The 14,429-nt window shown below is 43.4% G+C and overlaps 1 protein-coding gene across 2 annotated transcripts in view; it reads right to left on the bottom strand.

Annotated features, from left to right (window-relative positions):
• LOC137305322 (voltage-dependent calcium channel gamma-2 subunit) overlaps window positions 1–13,308 on the bottom strand; it is a 60,168-nt gene extending 46,860 nt beyond the window's left edge. Inside the window, exons 1-2 of one of the 2 annotated variants that reach the window (XM_067974163.1) lie at window positions 13,275–13,308; window positions 4,348–4,545 (exon numbers count right to left, since the gene is read on the bottom strand). In XM_067974163.1, the coding sequence (XP_067830264.1) occupies window positions 4,348–4,545; window positions 13,275–13,308 (232 nt within the window). Of the gene's footprint in view, window positions 1–4,347; window positions 4,559–13,274 lie in introns of those variants that run through there. The other variant, XM_067974164.1, reaches the window with a different exon arrangement.
• Between the last annotated feature and the right edge of the window lie 1,121 nt (window positions 13,309–14,429).

The following is a 14,429-nucleotide window of genomic DNA, read 5'->3' as shown; positions in this document are numbered from 1 at the left end:
ACAAATAGGCTGTACACATGCTGGTATTCTCCATCGTCACTTGTTGCTGTGTTCTGTAACAGGTTATTGGGGGGGGGGGAAGCTATTTTGTATAGAACCCCCCTCAAAATGATGTCACAGCATTCCATTCAGACCCCTCCCATATCCCACTGGCCCCAGCCACAACATCACTGGAGCTGAACTTCATGGCGTCACATCAGGGAGAGCTTTCAACATAAAACGTCTGTTCTCAGGCTGCCTATTGCCAAGAGAGTTAAGGCAGAATACACGGTAATAAAGGCCTGGTTGCTAAACATTCCCAAGTGTACAGCCACCTCCCTTGATAACATTTAGGTTTATGTTAAATTCATTAGAACGCACCTCCCCTTTAAATAATTATGAACGTACGAAATTGCCGGGCAGGAAAAGACCAGCTGGTCCACCAAGCCTGTCCCACACCTCGATGGCCAGAGCATCAGAGCTAAACACTTCTTCCTTCCCTCCCTTGACCTCCCCCTCCCCTCACACCCACTCCTGCAGCCATGTAATTTTAATTGCCTGATTTATATTCAAACACTACTTATTTACGAACCCTGTTGCTGCAATGCCATGTTTTGTGAGGAACTAGAAGCATCTCATTCTCTGCCAAAAGCAGCCATCTTATTTTGACATTACAAACAGCAATAGAACTAACACCATTCCCATCAATAACCAGTCTTCAAACGATGGAATTCTGACATATCACAAAGGATCACATCATCACTGCCTGTTTCATACTTGCAATTATTTTTGTGCATTTCATGTTAATCAGCTAAGGAATGTTAGTGTTGGGAACAGAACTTACAGAATGTTGTGTGCCCAGTGTAGCATGGGTTAGATACAGAGTAAAGCTCCCTCTACACTGTCCCATCAAACACTCCCAGGGCAGGTACAGCATGGGTTAGATACAGAGTAAAGCTCCCTCTACACTGTCCCATCAAACACTCCCAGGGCAGGTTCAGCACGGGTTAGATACAGAGTAAAGCTCCCTCTGCACTGTCCCATCAAACACTCCCAGGGCAGGTACAGGGTTAGATACAGAGTAAAGCTCCCTCTACACTGTCCCATCAAACACTCCCAGGGCAGGTACAGGGTTAGATACAGAGTAAAGCTCCCTCTACACTGTCCCATCAAACACTCCCAGGGCAGGTACAGGGTTAGATACAGAGTAAAGCTCCCTCTACACTGTCCCATCAAACACTCCCAGGGTCAGGTACAGGGTTAGATACAGAGTAAAGCTCCCTCTGCACTGTCCCATCAAACACTCCCAGGGCAGGTACAGGGTTAGATACAGAGTAAAGCTCCCTCTACACTGTCCCATCAAACAATGTGTTCCAACCTCAAAGAAGTGCCCCTTTAGTATCAGTGATTACTTCCCATTTCAAACACCAGTTAACCTGTACCCTCCACGAGTCAGGCTGACAATTGAGCACCAAATCTTAACAAAAATGAAACATGACTATTACCGGCAGTGACATTATTATTCCCTCCCACTGGATGGAACCCGTTGGCAAATATTATGATCCTTTTATTTTCATATGTTTTTATTATGGCATAAAACACCCTTAAAGGGTTCATCCAATCAAGACTGAAAACTTGGCAGAATCTGATCAACAGGAGCAATCCATGAGATTGCAGTTAGAAAATAAACAACTGGCCGGTCAGTAAAGATCATGAACTGGTTGTTGGGGGGCTGTGGAGAGAGAGGAATATCTGCACACATAACACACCAGTCCAAAAGCATTCATCCAACTCAGTACAGACCATCCATTATTTGGTTCTGATTCACTTTAGAAAGGTCAGAAACAATGTCCAATATAGAGATGGGCAGTGTCCTATAAACAGGTGATTTATAATATTCAACAAGACATGTCCAACATCATAGATGGAAAACTATAATCATCATTCAATATAATGCATGCAAGAAAACCCAAATGCACCAACACCACCACCAGAGAATGATAGTTACACAAAATCCAGTGCACATTTTGAATGTCACAATATGTATAATAATTTCCATTTAGCACAAGGAACTCACCATTTTTCTTTTGCAAAATTGAAATAAAAAATTAAGCCCAATGCTGGTAACCGTCACGCAAGGAGATTACAAAAGTAACTCAAGAATACCCAGTGTTACTCCACTCTCTGTGAGGGACCAAAATTGCAAGCAGGGAACATCATAGTTTTAATCAAAGTTAAATTTGAAAGCGAAATCGGAAGGAACTATCTTTTCAGCACCGAGTTTGCTCGGACTCAGAAAGGCACTGGTCTGTTCTGGCAATAGTGTCGATTCAATTGCACCCTGTTCTCACTCACGGAAATCTATTGCCTGCTGACACCAATTAGCAGTAAATTGTGAAAGGCTCCTTTGTAACACCTGAAGGCTTGTATACCAATTATGCTTAGCTCTTTGAGCCCAGGCTGCAACCATACTGGAAAAGGGAGATTGCACAAAAAGTCCAGACATCTGAAACCCACCTCTCAGCTTTCTATCAATGACCTTTTCAATTGAATAGATTCTCCCCCCTCCCCATACATAAAATAACCTTGCATTTTGCTAAACCTTGATGCTGAATATTAATTTTTTTTACTAAAAGGAGAGAAAGCTACACTCACAGTACAAACTCCAGATAAACAGACCTTCGCGAACCCTTAGTTAACGGGAAGATCCCTGAGGGCCAACGCAAATCTTTTAACGTTTAAACCAGGACCAGCTGAGAGGAGGAGGGTTCGATCCTGTACCTTCCTTGGAGGAAGTGAGACTTCTACACGCGAGAAAAAGGTTAAACATGTGTCTGCAAATAAAGAATGATCTTTTTAAAAATAGATTTAAAAATTAAAATAGCAACACATTCGGACTGTGGGTGAAGTTTTAACATATATTGAAATAGGCTAAAATGATCCAACTTTAATAAAGAATTCTGTGGATTTTAGTTTACAACTAGTATGAGTCATATTTGGCTTTTAAGTGACAAGTGTGGTGACGTCATTACTTTTTTTAGCTGTGTATTTTAAGGCTGGATTCGATAAAATATTTTTTTCTCTTTTTTTTTGTAAAAAAAAGTCGAAAGGGGAGGAAGGGGATGTTGGCCCCCCCCCCGAGGGCTTCCAACCAAAAGGAAAATATGAAACAGACCATTGGGACACTTATGTTTAATAACCCGGTGATTTATCCCTGGAGATATTAATGTTCCCCAACTCTCGATTTATTGCAGTGAGAGTCACCCCACCCCACTGCAATCCAACCTGTAATTGATGAAATTGCGCCACCCTAAGCTCTGGCATCCGTTCCATCAAACCCCAATTCATCTGATCGGTTTCAATAATTCAATTAATATTTTTTTTTCAAAAGCAGATTGAAAAACCGCGCAGCTCCTGCGTGAAACGAAGAGACCAAAAATATAAGAGAGCCTTTCATTTCCCCAAATGTCTTGTTACTGTGTTGGGACCTGGGATTTTGGGAATCCCAATTCTTTTGAAATAGACCCTCCTTCAAACGCTGCACGTTTCAAGATGCAAAAATGTCACCTTTGTTTTTTTACAAAATCAGAACTCTGGGAATATCCGCTTCTTATATTTTCCCTTTTTTTTTCCTGTCTAATTTTTATTTCCAATTTATCCACTCTTCTTTTCTGGTGTTACACCAATCGTACAGGTTCCAGCTTTCCTTTCGATCCTGGCAATGTTTTTTTCGGGGTGGGGGGGTGAGTTGTTGTTTGATTTTTTGTTTTGTTTTGAGAGGGTGGAATCGTTTTATCTTTTATTATAATAAAAAGCACACATAACATAAATAGAAAAAGATGTACCCATTTTGTCTTTGATAAGCATTAATTCTGACACACCCAAAATGGCTGTTTCCTTTCTCATTGCAATAAAAAGAGCTTGTAAAAAAAAAATTCCTGCAAAAAGAACTGAATCCCCCTTTTAAAACAAAAAAAATGAAATTAATATTTCATTAACCACCAGTTCTGATTCCTCATTCAAAGATCCCCATGTGTGAATAAAGACATGCTCCTCCAATGATTCCCTTTTGGTTTACTAAAATACCCCTGATTAATTCGTGCTATTGATTTTTTTGGGGATGGAAAAACATATAGTATTCAGCATGTTACCTTACTGCAGAATATGTTAACGGGAACCTGGATGGTGGAAAGGGGAAAGATGCAGAATGCGTCAAAGAGCACCATTGAGCGAAGTCATTTTGCTATTCATCCCATGTTCGGCCATCAGTCTCTCATATACAATAAACATGGGGGGGGGGGGAATGGGGGATGGAGTGAACAGAAAGAGATGGTACATATGGGGGAGGGGGGAGGAGGGGTGAAATACCTTCCAGGCAGCAGGTTCTCCATAATCCAGAGTGGGTCATCACTTCTTCGTTCTTTTTGCTGGTCTCATTTTCACTGACAGTCTTGCTTTTGCAAACCCCCCTGGAATATAGCCAGTAGTCTGTTCCTACAGCAATGGTCATCAGACTGAAAGCAGCAAACGCACCCACAGTAGTGAGGAGCATCTGTACACCGCGGTCAAACAGCCCCATAATGCTTCATTATATTCAGACACACATACAACACCACTCTTTTTTTTCCTTCTTTTCTCTCTCAGGAAGATGAGAAAATATCCCCCCTTCAAAAATGAAAAAGGGGGAAAAGAGATCAAATGGGGTGGGGGTGAGGACCACGTCCAGTTCCAATCCAATATATATTTTATATATATATATATATATTTATATATATTTTTTAATATAAAACAAAGGAAAGCCCCAAAAATAGATAAGTTAATCCTTTTTTTCTAAAATTCTGATCCCCAGTTTCCATAAGTGATGGCTATTTTTGGGAAAGCTTCAAAAGAAAGATGGGGAAGAGTAACTGCATCCGTGGACACGCTCCCCAGCATCAGGACCCAGGGAGATGGAGCGGACATCAATGCAGCCTACTAAAGCCTTCTTGCTCACAGTTGTTTCCAACGCCATGAAATCCTTGCAGTTCTCTTGTTCTCAGAGAAGCACGGGGTTGATACCGTACAGATTGGTCTGTATATGTATATATATGATAAAACTTAGACTTGGAGAGCAGAGAAGATAAATGCCATGCAGCTCATTCTTCGTGAAGACATTGAGTTGCTCAGCCGCTGGTGCTGAAATGGACAGCTCCCCTCTTAGACCGTGTTATTCAAAGGATAGCTCCTGGGACGCATTTCTTTCTCTCTTTCTCTTGTCTCTCTCGCTCTCTTTCTTGTTTTTTTTTTCTTCTTCCCTCTTCACCTTCTTCTTCTCGTTCCCCGGTCCTTCTCTCTCTCTCGATTCCTCTCGGTGCTGAATAGAACAGCTCCCAGGCTCCGGAGCACAAAGAAGGCGTAGCTAGTCCTCCCTAGCCTTCCTCGTCACTCCAACTGTACGTGCCCACAGCTCCCAATGCAGCCCTCACATCGCAATTAGACCGGCACACATACACAAAAAAAAAAGGAGGAAAAAAAATCGCATGGTTCTGGGCAAAGAGAAGTAAAGATCAGCATGTGGAAGGGATTTTTTTTTAAGTTAAAGCTTACTTCTTCCAATCACAAGAATTTGCCTACCAATTATCTTCCCATTCAACTCCAGATTCAACCAAAACTAGGGGTCATCAAAATAAGATAGTCACCAATAAATCAAATAGGGAATTCAGGAGAAATTTCTTTACCCAGAGAGTGGTGAGAATGTGGAACTCACTGCCACAAGGAGTAGTTGAGGTGAATAACATAGAGGCATTTAAAGGGAAACTAGATAAACACATGAGGGAGAAAGGAATAGAAGGATATGCTGATAGGGTGAGATGAAGTAGGGAGGGAGGAGGTTCCTGTGGAGCATAAACACCGGCATAGACCAGTTGGGCCGAATGGCCTGTTTTTGAGTTGTAAATTCTATGTAATTCTATGTAATATAATCCTGTTCAAACCATTTTGATTCAACTTTCCAACAGTCCAGTTCTGTCCCTCATCCTTTTAAAATTAAATTCTGACCCATGCATAACACTGAAATAGGACGTGAATTTTATGCATTATCCAAGCGGCTAACAATTCAGAGAATGTGAGTTCAAGTCCCACCGTAGGCAGTTTGAGAATTTGAATTCAGTTTAAATAAAAATCTGGAAATAAAAAGCTGGTCTCAGTAAAAGTGTCAGATTGTGGTACAAACCCAACTCGTTCACTAATGTCCCTTTAGGGAAGGAAACCTGCCGTCCTTACCCGGTCTGGGCCTATATGTGACTCCAGTCCCCACACCAACGTGGTTGACTCTTAACTTGCCTCTGAAGTGGCCCAGCGAGACACTCAGTCAAGGTGATGGGATGGGCAATTAATACCAGCAACGCCCACTTCCCGAAGAATTTTTTTAAATTTTTAAAAATTTACTGCAACTCTACAGAATTCCTGACACATGCACTGTGCAGAATGATTTTGATCCTGGAATTGATATTCCAGTACATGGAGTTTCAAAACCAGATGTGGCATTTAAACCCATAAATTCTTATCTGCATGATTGGCATAAACAGAGTATTATTAATAAACACTAAACCAGCATCTTGTGGGTTTTCTATTTATCTCAGTTATTTTTAGTTCTGCCTCCTTTCAGGAGAAAAAAAACTTTGCCTAGTTTCAAACAAGACTCACTTTTCAGAAGAGTAGAGGACAGGGGAGGATTCTTTCCTTTTACTGTCGTCCAATCCTTTTGTGATGCCTCAGAAACTATAATAACGAAAAGTTGTGTTGCAGACTGTTGTACGTCACGGAAAGTGATCAGAATCAGGAAAAGTTCAAGAGCACTGGAACAATTAACAGCATCAAAGTTTCAAATGTGAATTTAGTCAGCTATCTCCAGACTGAAATAACTCTCGGTAGTTTGGTAATATGACAGTATAACCAGGACCTAAGAATCAACTCCATGATTGTCAGGAGAGTGCACCTTTCATTTTCAAACCTTGTAATTTACTGTTGCAGAGTAATTGATGTTTGTTTCCTTTTCCTTGGCAATTCTTTATCCTATGTTGCTCAGAAACCCTCTAGTTCATTAGTGTTTCCACTTTTATCACTGGCGTTAGCATCAAACACTCCCAGAGCAGGTACAGCACAGGTTAGATACAGAGTAAAGCTCCCTCTACACTGTCCCATCAAACACTCCCAGGGCAGGTACAGGGTTAGATACAGAGTAAAGCTCCCTCTACACTGTCCCATCAAACACTCCCAGGGCAGGTACAGGGTTAGATACAGAGTAAAGCTCCATCTACACTGTCCCATCAAACACTCCCAGGTCAGGTACAGTAGAAGATAAAGCTCTCTTTACTCTGCCCCAAAGTGAGCCTTAACCCCAATCTCGGATCAGCCATTCTGCACCAATGTGACATTTTTTCTACGTCCCAAACCAGCCCTCGTTAATGTCTCTCTCAGTGACATTGCCAATTTGGGCCAAACTGTGGACAGTTATGTCCTGTGGATATCTGTAACTGGGTTAAAGCCACTCGCTTTAAGTTTAAGGTGGTGCTTTAAAGCCTCACAGTGAGAGAAAAGACTTTCATCCCATCAGTGTGAGCTAGAATCAGACTCATGCTCCAGAGACGAAATTCCTGGGTTCCAAATAAGCTATCCTCAGTAGCAGAGTTTAATTTCGATACTGAAGCAGTTTAGTGCTACTGGGATTAAATATCTATCTCCCCAAGGAGCTGCTTGTTATCATTAGGATTGTTTGCAGAAGTTGTGATACATCCTAGAGGAAATAGCAGCTGCTGGGAAGGAAGCAATTAGGCCTGCAGTTCAATTCTGGGCTTCAAGTGACTGTAACAGCCTACTTGAATTTCACTCTCATGGCCTGTGAAGTCATCTGAATCCTCCGATTTAATTACAATCTTCTTACTTCCACGAACCAATGACGTGACATGTATCCCTGCTTCAACAAGACAGTGCGAGGTATTTGTGAAAGGAATTCAGAAAACGGAGTTTAGAAAACCCAACACCTTGGAGCGTGGTTACACAGTGCCTTGAAATGGTGGAGTGTTTGGTGACTCCCGGTTTTGCTGAGTTCCCTATCTCAGCTGCATTGCTGCGAAGAGGTGTCAACTGAAGGCCAGGCAGCTGCTCTTGGGGGAGGAAGTTTGGGAGCTACCCCCAAACCACACTTTAGATTGCTATTGTTGGAGGCTGGAAACGGGTCACTTTTCCTGCCTGTTACACAGAATTATATAGAATTTATAGCACATGAACAGGGCATTCGAGCCAGCTGGTCTGTGCTGGTGTTTATGCTCCACACGAGCTTCCTCCCTCCCTACTTCATCTCACCCTATCAGCATATCCTTCAATTCCTTTCTCCCTCATGTACTTATCTAGCTTCCCCTTAAATGTATCCATGTTATTCGTCTCAACATTCTAGCCACTCTACGGGTAAAAGAAGTTTCTCCTGAATTCCCTATTGGATTTATTAGTGACTATCGTATATTTATGGCTCCTAGTTTTGGACTCCCCCGCAAGTGGAAACATCTCTACGTCTACCTATCGAAAAACTTCATAATTTTAAAGACTTCTATCAGGTCCCCCCTCAGCCTTCTCTTTACCAGAGAAAAGAAACCCAGCCTGTTCAGTCTTTCCTGATAGTTATAGCCTTTCAGTGTTGCCCTGTCTGAATCACTAATGAAGAGCAGTGTTACTGTACTCTGAGCTCATTAACCCAGACAAAGCCATCGCCATAAAATGTGTCGCAGTAACATCTTCAAAGTTGGCCAACCTCGTTCAAAACCATGTTTACAAACCAAATCTCTCAACGCAGGGCTTGCGATGCTGTTTCTATACTGATGTAGAAGAAGAGTGGACCCCAATCGGAGTACTGTTACTGTCCAGTGTAGTTTCAATAGATTGAGAAGCACAGCACTAAAACCAGACTGTAAACATTGCAATAAACAGAAATGCAAAGCCTGTTCCCCTCGAAGAGCTCCTTTGCATATGGGCCTCAATTTTCCACCAACTGACCGTGATCAAGTCCAAACACCATCCTTAAAGAAAAGAAAACTAGCATTTCTACAACCTCAGGACGTCCCAAAGCACTTTACAGCCAATGAAGTACTTTTGAAGTGTAGTCACTGTTGTAAAGTAGGAAACGAGGCAGCTAATTTGTGCACAGCAAGATCCCACAAACAGTAATGTGATAAATGACCAGATAACCTGTTTTCGTGATATTGATTGAGGGATAAATATTGGTCAGGACACCGGGAAGAACTCCCAGGCTCTTCTTCGAAATAGTGGCCGTGGGATCTTTTACATCCACCTGAGAGGGCAGGCGGTTTAATGACTCATCTGAAAGACAGCACCTCCGACAGTGCAACACTCCCTCTGTACTTCAGCGTGATAAGTAGGCCCCCGCCTGCCTGGACAGGAATGCAGCCATGACCCGCCCTCCACAAACTGCCAATTTACCAATCCGCATGTCCTATTGGCGCAGGTGGGCTAGGTTAGAATTGGGCCTAGGGAATATGAGATGTAAAAGGGTCAAGGGAAGAAAATAACTTAGAGAGGACAAGTCTCAGAATCGAAATAAACCATGTGTGAGTGAATTCAGCTCTTCTACATTGCCTCGTATTGTAAACTCCTTGACAGTAAATCCTGCAGAAGAGTCCATGGGGTTGAATTTCTGTTTTGGGGATGGGGTCCTGCTGACCGATCGACCTGCTGCCTGAAATTACGCCGATCCACCAGGAGAACCCTCAAAGGCATTAATGGCGGCTATTTCAGGATGTCAGGTGGGAACAAGATGGGGCTGAGCCCACACACTCCTCTCCACCACAGTCGTGAAGAATGGAGATTTGGGGGAAGTACAGGAGTGGGGGTGGGGGGGGGTCACATCACCCCTAAAACCATAACCCGGGAGAGGATTGGGAGGAACCGAGATAAGACCATAAGACGATAAGAGATAGGAGCAGCAGTAGGCCATTTGGCCCTTCGAGCCTGCTCCGCCATTCAATGAGATCATGCCTGATCTGATTTAGATCTACAAAAGAAGTTTCTTTGCAGCCCCAGTAAACCAGGTGAAAGCAGAACTCTGCAAGACAACACACGGCAAGGTAATAGTCACCTTTTACACATCAGCTGTAACACATTCTCAATCTTCTGTTGTGTCACTGTGAAAACTTAGTGAGTAATTAGTGATAGCAAACACAACACATCGGGAATAATGTACACAGTAAATATTACATACTGTAAATACTACATTGGGGAACATACACTGTAAATATTATACACTGTAAATACTGCACTGGCCAATATACACAGTAAATAAAATGTCAGTCTGTAGCACTATACAGACAATACAGGGAAGCACAAGAATATTGGAAAAATGGCGCATTGGTTTTTATTGCTGGGATTCCCAGTTGATGAGCCACGGACCACAGTACAAGACACCACCAAGGCTCGAAGCAATAAAAGAGAAGATGGCATGCATCAAGAAGCAATGAATAGGTGACATGAAGCTTAGGTAGATTGTAGGAGAAAGGGAAGACTGAGGGAGGGGAGGTGTTCCACTGTCTTGAGACCTTGGGAAAGAAGGAGTTACAGGAGGAGACGGTGCGATGAGCTTTGATTTCAGGAGAGAGGATGCAGTGAGGAGGACGTGTGTGTAGGACGAGGTACTTGGAGCTTAGAAGGAACCAGACCAGATGTTCTGATACTTTAAAGGACAGTCAGAAGCAAGATCCTGGGAATTCTAGACCGGTTAGCCTGAGAGCTGGAGTAGCAGAAACACTGGAGTGAGTTAGAGCAGAACTTATTTCACAGGAGTAAAAACAATATAGTCAAACCTACATGGATGCTGAAAGGTAGGTCACGCCTGATGAACAAAAGACATACAGACATACAAAACTAACGGGCAGGAAAAGACCAGCTGGTCCATCAAGCCTGCCCCACACCATGATGGCTGGAGCACCATGACTGAACACTTCTTCCCTCCCCCGACCTCCCCACCTCACACCCACCCCTCCCCCACAGCCAAGTGATCTCCTGGGAGAGGCAAAAACTGAAAAAACCCAGAGCCAATAAGAGAAAAAATACTCAGTAAACTTCCTCTCTGACCCCCTCGGGCGATCGAACCAGGACCAGGAAATCACATGGACCAAGTGTTGTCCATAAAGACACTTCCCTTCTATATGATGCAATCTTTGCCCCAGTCAGGAACTGGTCCAGCTTCCTCTTGAAGGCAGAGAGTCAGCTCCCACCACACCAGCTGGCAATGTCTTCAGAAGTTGGAACTCTTTGTATACCCAACATAATTGGTGAATGATGGTAATGTGGCTGGTGTTGGCCTTCAAAAAGTGTTGGATAAAGAGATTCACAAGAAACTTGTAACTAAAATGAAAATGCCTGGGATGAAAGGGGATGTAGGAAAATCAGATAATAAATTAGCTGAAGAATAGAACAAAGGGTGGTGATCAAAGGCAGTTAGTTCTAATTGGATGACTGTCTGCAATGGAGTATTTCAGGAATCAGCCCTGCTATCAGCTCTCTGTGCAACATATATAAACGATGCTGATAAAGGCAGAATGTCTAAGTTTGCAGATGGTTTGGGAAAGTATGATATACTTGTTCAAAAAAGGATGTAAGAATAAACCCAGCAATTATAGGCCAGTCAGTTTTTTTTATTCGTTCATGGGATGTGGGCGTCGCTGGCAAGGCCGGCATTTATTGCCCATCCCTAATTGCCCTTGAGAAGGTGGTTGTGAGCCGCCTCCTAACCTCAGTGGTGTGGAAACTTTTAGAAACGATAATCCAGGACAGAATTAACAGTCACTTGGACGAGGGTGGATTGATTAGGGAAAGCCAGCACGGATTTGTTAAAGGCAAATCGTGTTTAACTAACCTGATAGAGTTTTTTGATGAGGTAACGGAGAGGGTAGATGAGGGCAGTGCAGTTGATGTGGTGTATATGGACTTTCAAAAGGCGTTTGATAAAGTGCCGCACGGTAGGCTTATCATCAAGACTGCAGCCCATGGAATAAAGGGGGCAGCAGCAACATGGACTGCAGCGGTTCAAGAAGGCGGCTCACCACCACCTTCTCAAGGGCAATTAGGGATGGGCAATAAATGCCGGCCTCGCCAGTGACACCCACATCCCATGAACGAATAAAAAAAAAATTGGCTAAGGGACAGGAAACAGAGAGTAGTGGTGAATGGTTGTTTTTCGGACTGGAGGGAGGTGTACAGTGGTGTTCCCCAGGGGTTGGTGCTGGGACCACTGCTTTTCTTGATATATATTAATGACTTGGACTTGGGTGTACAGGGCACAATTTCAAAATTTGCAGATGACACAAAACTTGGGAGGGTAGTAAACAGTGAGGAGGATAGTGATAGACTTCAAGAGGATATCGACAGGCTGGTGGAATGGGTGGACACGTGGCAGATGAAATTTAATGCAGAAAAATGCAAAGTGATACATTTCATTAGGAAGAACGAGGAGAGGCAAAATAAACTAGAGGGCGCAATTCTAAAAGGGGTACAGGAACAGAGAGATCTGGGGGTGTATGTGCACAAATCGTTGGAGGTGGCAGGGCAGGTTGTGAAAGTGGTCAAAAAAGCATACGGGATCCTGGGCTTTATAAATAGAGGCATAGAGTACAAAAGTATGGAAGTCATGATGAACCTTTATAAAACACTGGTTCGGCCACAACTGGAGTATTGAGCCCAGTTCTGGGCACCGCACTTCAGGAAAGATGTGAAGGCCTTAGAGAGGGTGCAAAAGAGATTTACTAGAATGATTCCAGGGATCAGGGACTTTAGTTACGTGAATAGACTAGAAGCTGGGGTTGTTCTCCTTGGAATAGAGACGGTTGCGAGGAGATTTGATAGAGGTATTCAAAATCATGAAGGGTCTAAACAGAGTAGATAGAGAGAAACTGTTCCCATTAGCAGAAGGGTCAAGGACCATAGGACATAAATTTAAGGTGATTGGCAAAAGAACCAAAGGTGACATAAGGAAAAACTTTTTTACGCAGCGAGTGGTTAGGATCTGGAATGCACTGCCCGAGGGGGTGGTGGAGGCAGATTCAATCATGGCCTTCAAAAGGGAACTAGATAAGCACTTGAAAGGAAAAACTGTGCAGGGCTACAGGGAAAGAGTGGGGGAGTGGGACTAGCTGGATTGCTCTTACATAGAGCTGGCGCGGACTCGATGGGCCGAATGGCCTCCTTCCATGCTGTAACCTTTCTATGATTCTATGATTCTGCAGAGAAAAACAATAACATTCAAATAAATCTACAGGTTCTTAACTGGGCAGATGAGTCACACATAGAATCATAAAATCTTACAGCACAGAAGGAGGCCATTCAGCCCATCATGTCTGTGCTGGCTCTTTGAAAGAGCTATCCAATTGGTCCCACTCCCCACCTGCTCTTTCCCCATAGCCCCGCAAATTAATAATCAATCTAATTTAATATTGGGAAATGTAGTGGATATAGTATGAAATGTAGCAAAATGAAAACTGAAGCATACTTTTAATTAAAATGAGTCAGAAAAAAAAAGTCCAATTTAGCAACACAATGTGTGGGAGCAATTGCGAAGATAAGTCAGAGTTTGGGTGTATAAATAGATGTGAGGAAGTGATGCTGACTTAATTGGAGAGCAAAATCGGACGGGATGGAAAACAGTGGGTCCCCCCACCAACCAATCCCGTTCCCAGCGGGTGGACTGGGTTAAAATCAGGCCTGAATCTCGATGTGGGATCAAACGCGGAGTAGGGCGCCCAGTAATTATCGCTGTCATTACCCAAGAGATGTAGAAGCAGGTGGAAAGATGCAGAGACTGACAACAATGGCCATTGAGTATATGAGGAGAAGCAGAGGATCTATTCTCAATCAAGATTGGAGGGGATAGAATGCAAGTTGTTCAATGAATGAAGAGAGTTTGATAATGTTCATGCTGAGGGATTCCGAGCAAAAGCCAAGATAGAAGAAATGGAAGAAACAAATTTAAAACAAAGTTGGCACCTCAGTGAATTTCCTCATTGATACCCCCACAGCTTGCCAGTAATATGCAACCGATTTGCCCCGGGCCTGCCACTGGTCTCATTAGGCACATTCAGTGTGCGTTGCACCTGTCTCAGCCGTGGCTCTGAAGCAGATGCAATCAGCGATGCAGTGACACCATTGAGGTGCCAGCCCTGGCTCAGTGGGCAGCACTCTCGCCTCTGAGTTAGAAGGTCATAGGTCCAAGTCCCACTCCAGAGACTTGAGCCCATAATCCAGGCCGACACTCCCAGCGCAGCACTGGGGGAGTGCTGCACTGTCGGAGGTGCCGTCTTTCAGGTGAGATGTTAAACCGAGGCCCCGTCTGCCCTCTCAGGTGAACGTAAAAGATCCCATGGCACCATTTGAAGAAGAGCAGAGGAGTTCTCCGCTGTGTCCTGGCCAAT

This window comes from Heptranchias perlo, chromosome 40, assembly GCF_035084215.1.
Source record: "Heptranchias perlo isolate sHepPer1 chromosome 40, sHepPer1.hap1, whole genome shotgun sequence".
Classification (NCBI taxonomy): domain Eukaryota; kingdom Metazoa; phylum Chordata; class Chondrichthyes; order Hexanchiformes; family Hexanchidae; genus Heptranchias; species Heptranchias perlo.
The sequence above is the reverse complement of the archived record's forward strand: the minus strand, read 5'-3'. Positions and strand labels throughout refer to the sequence as shown.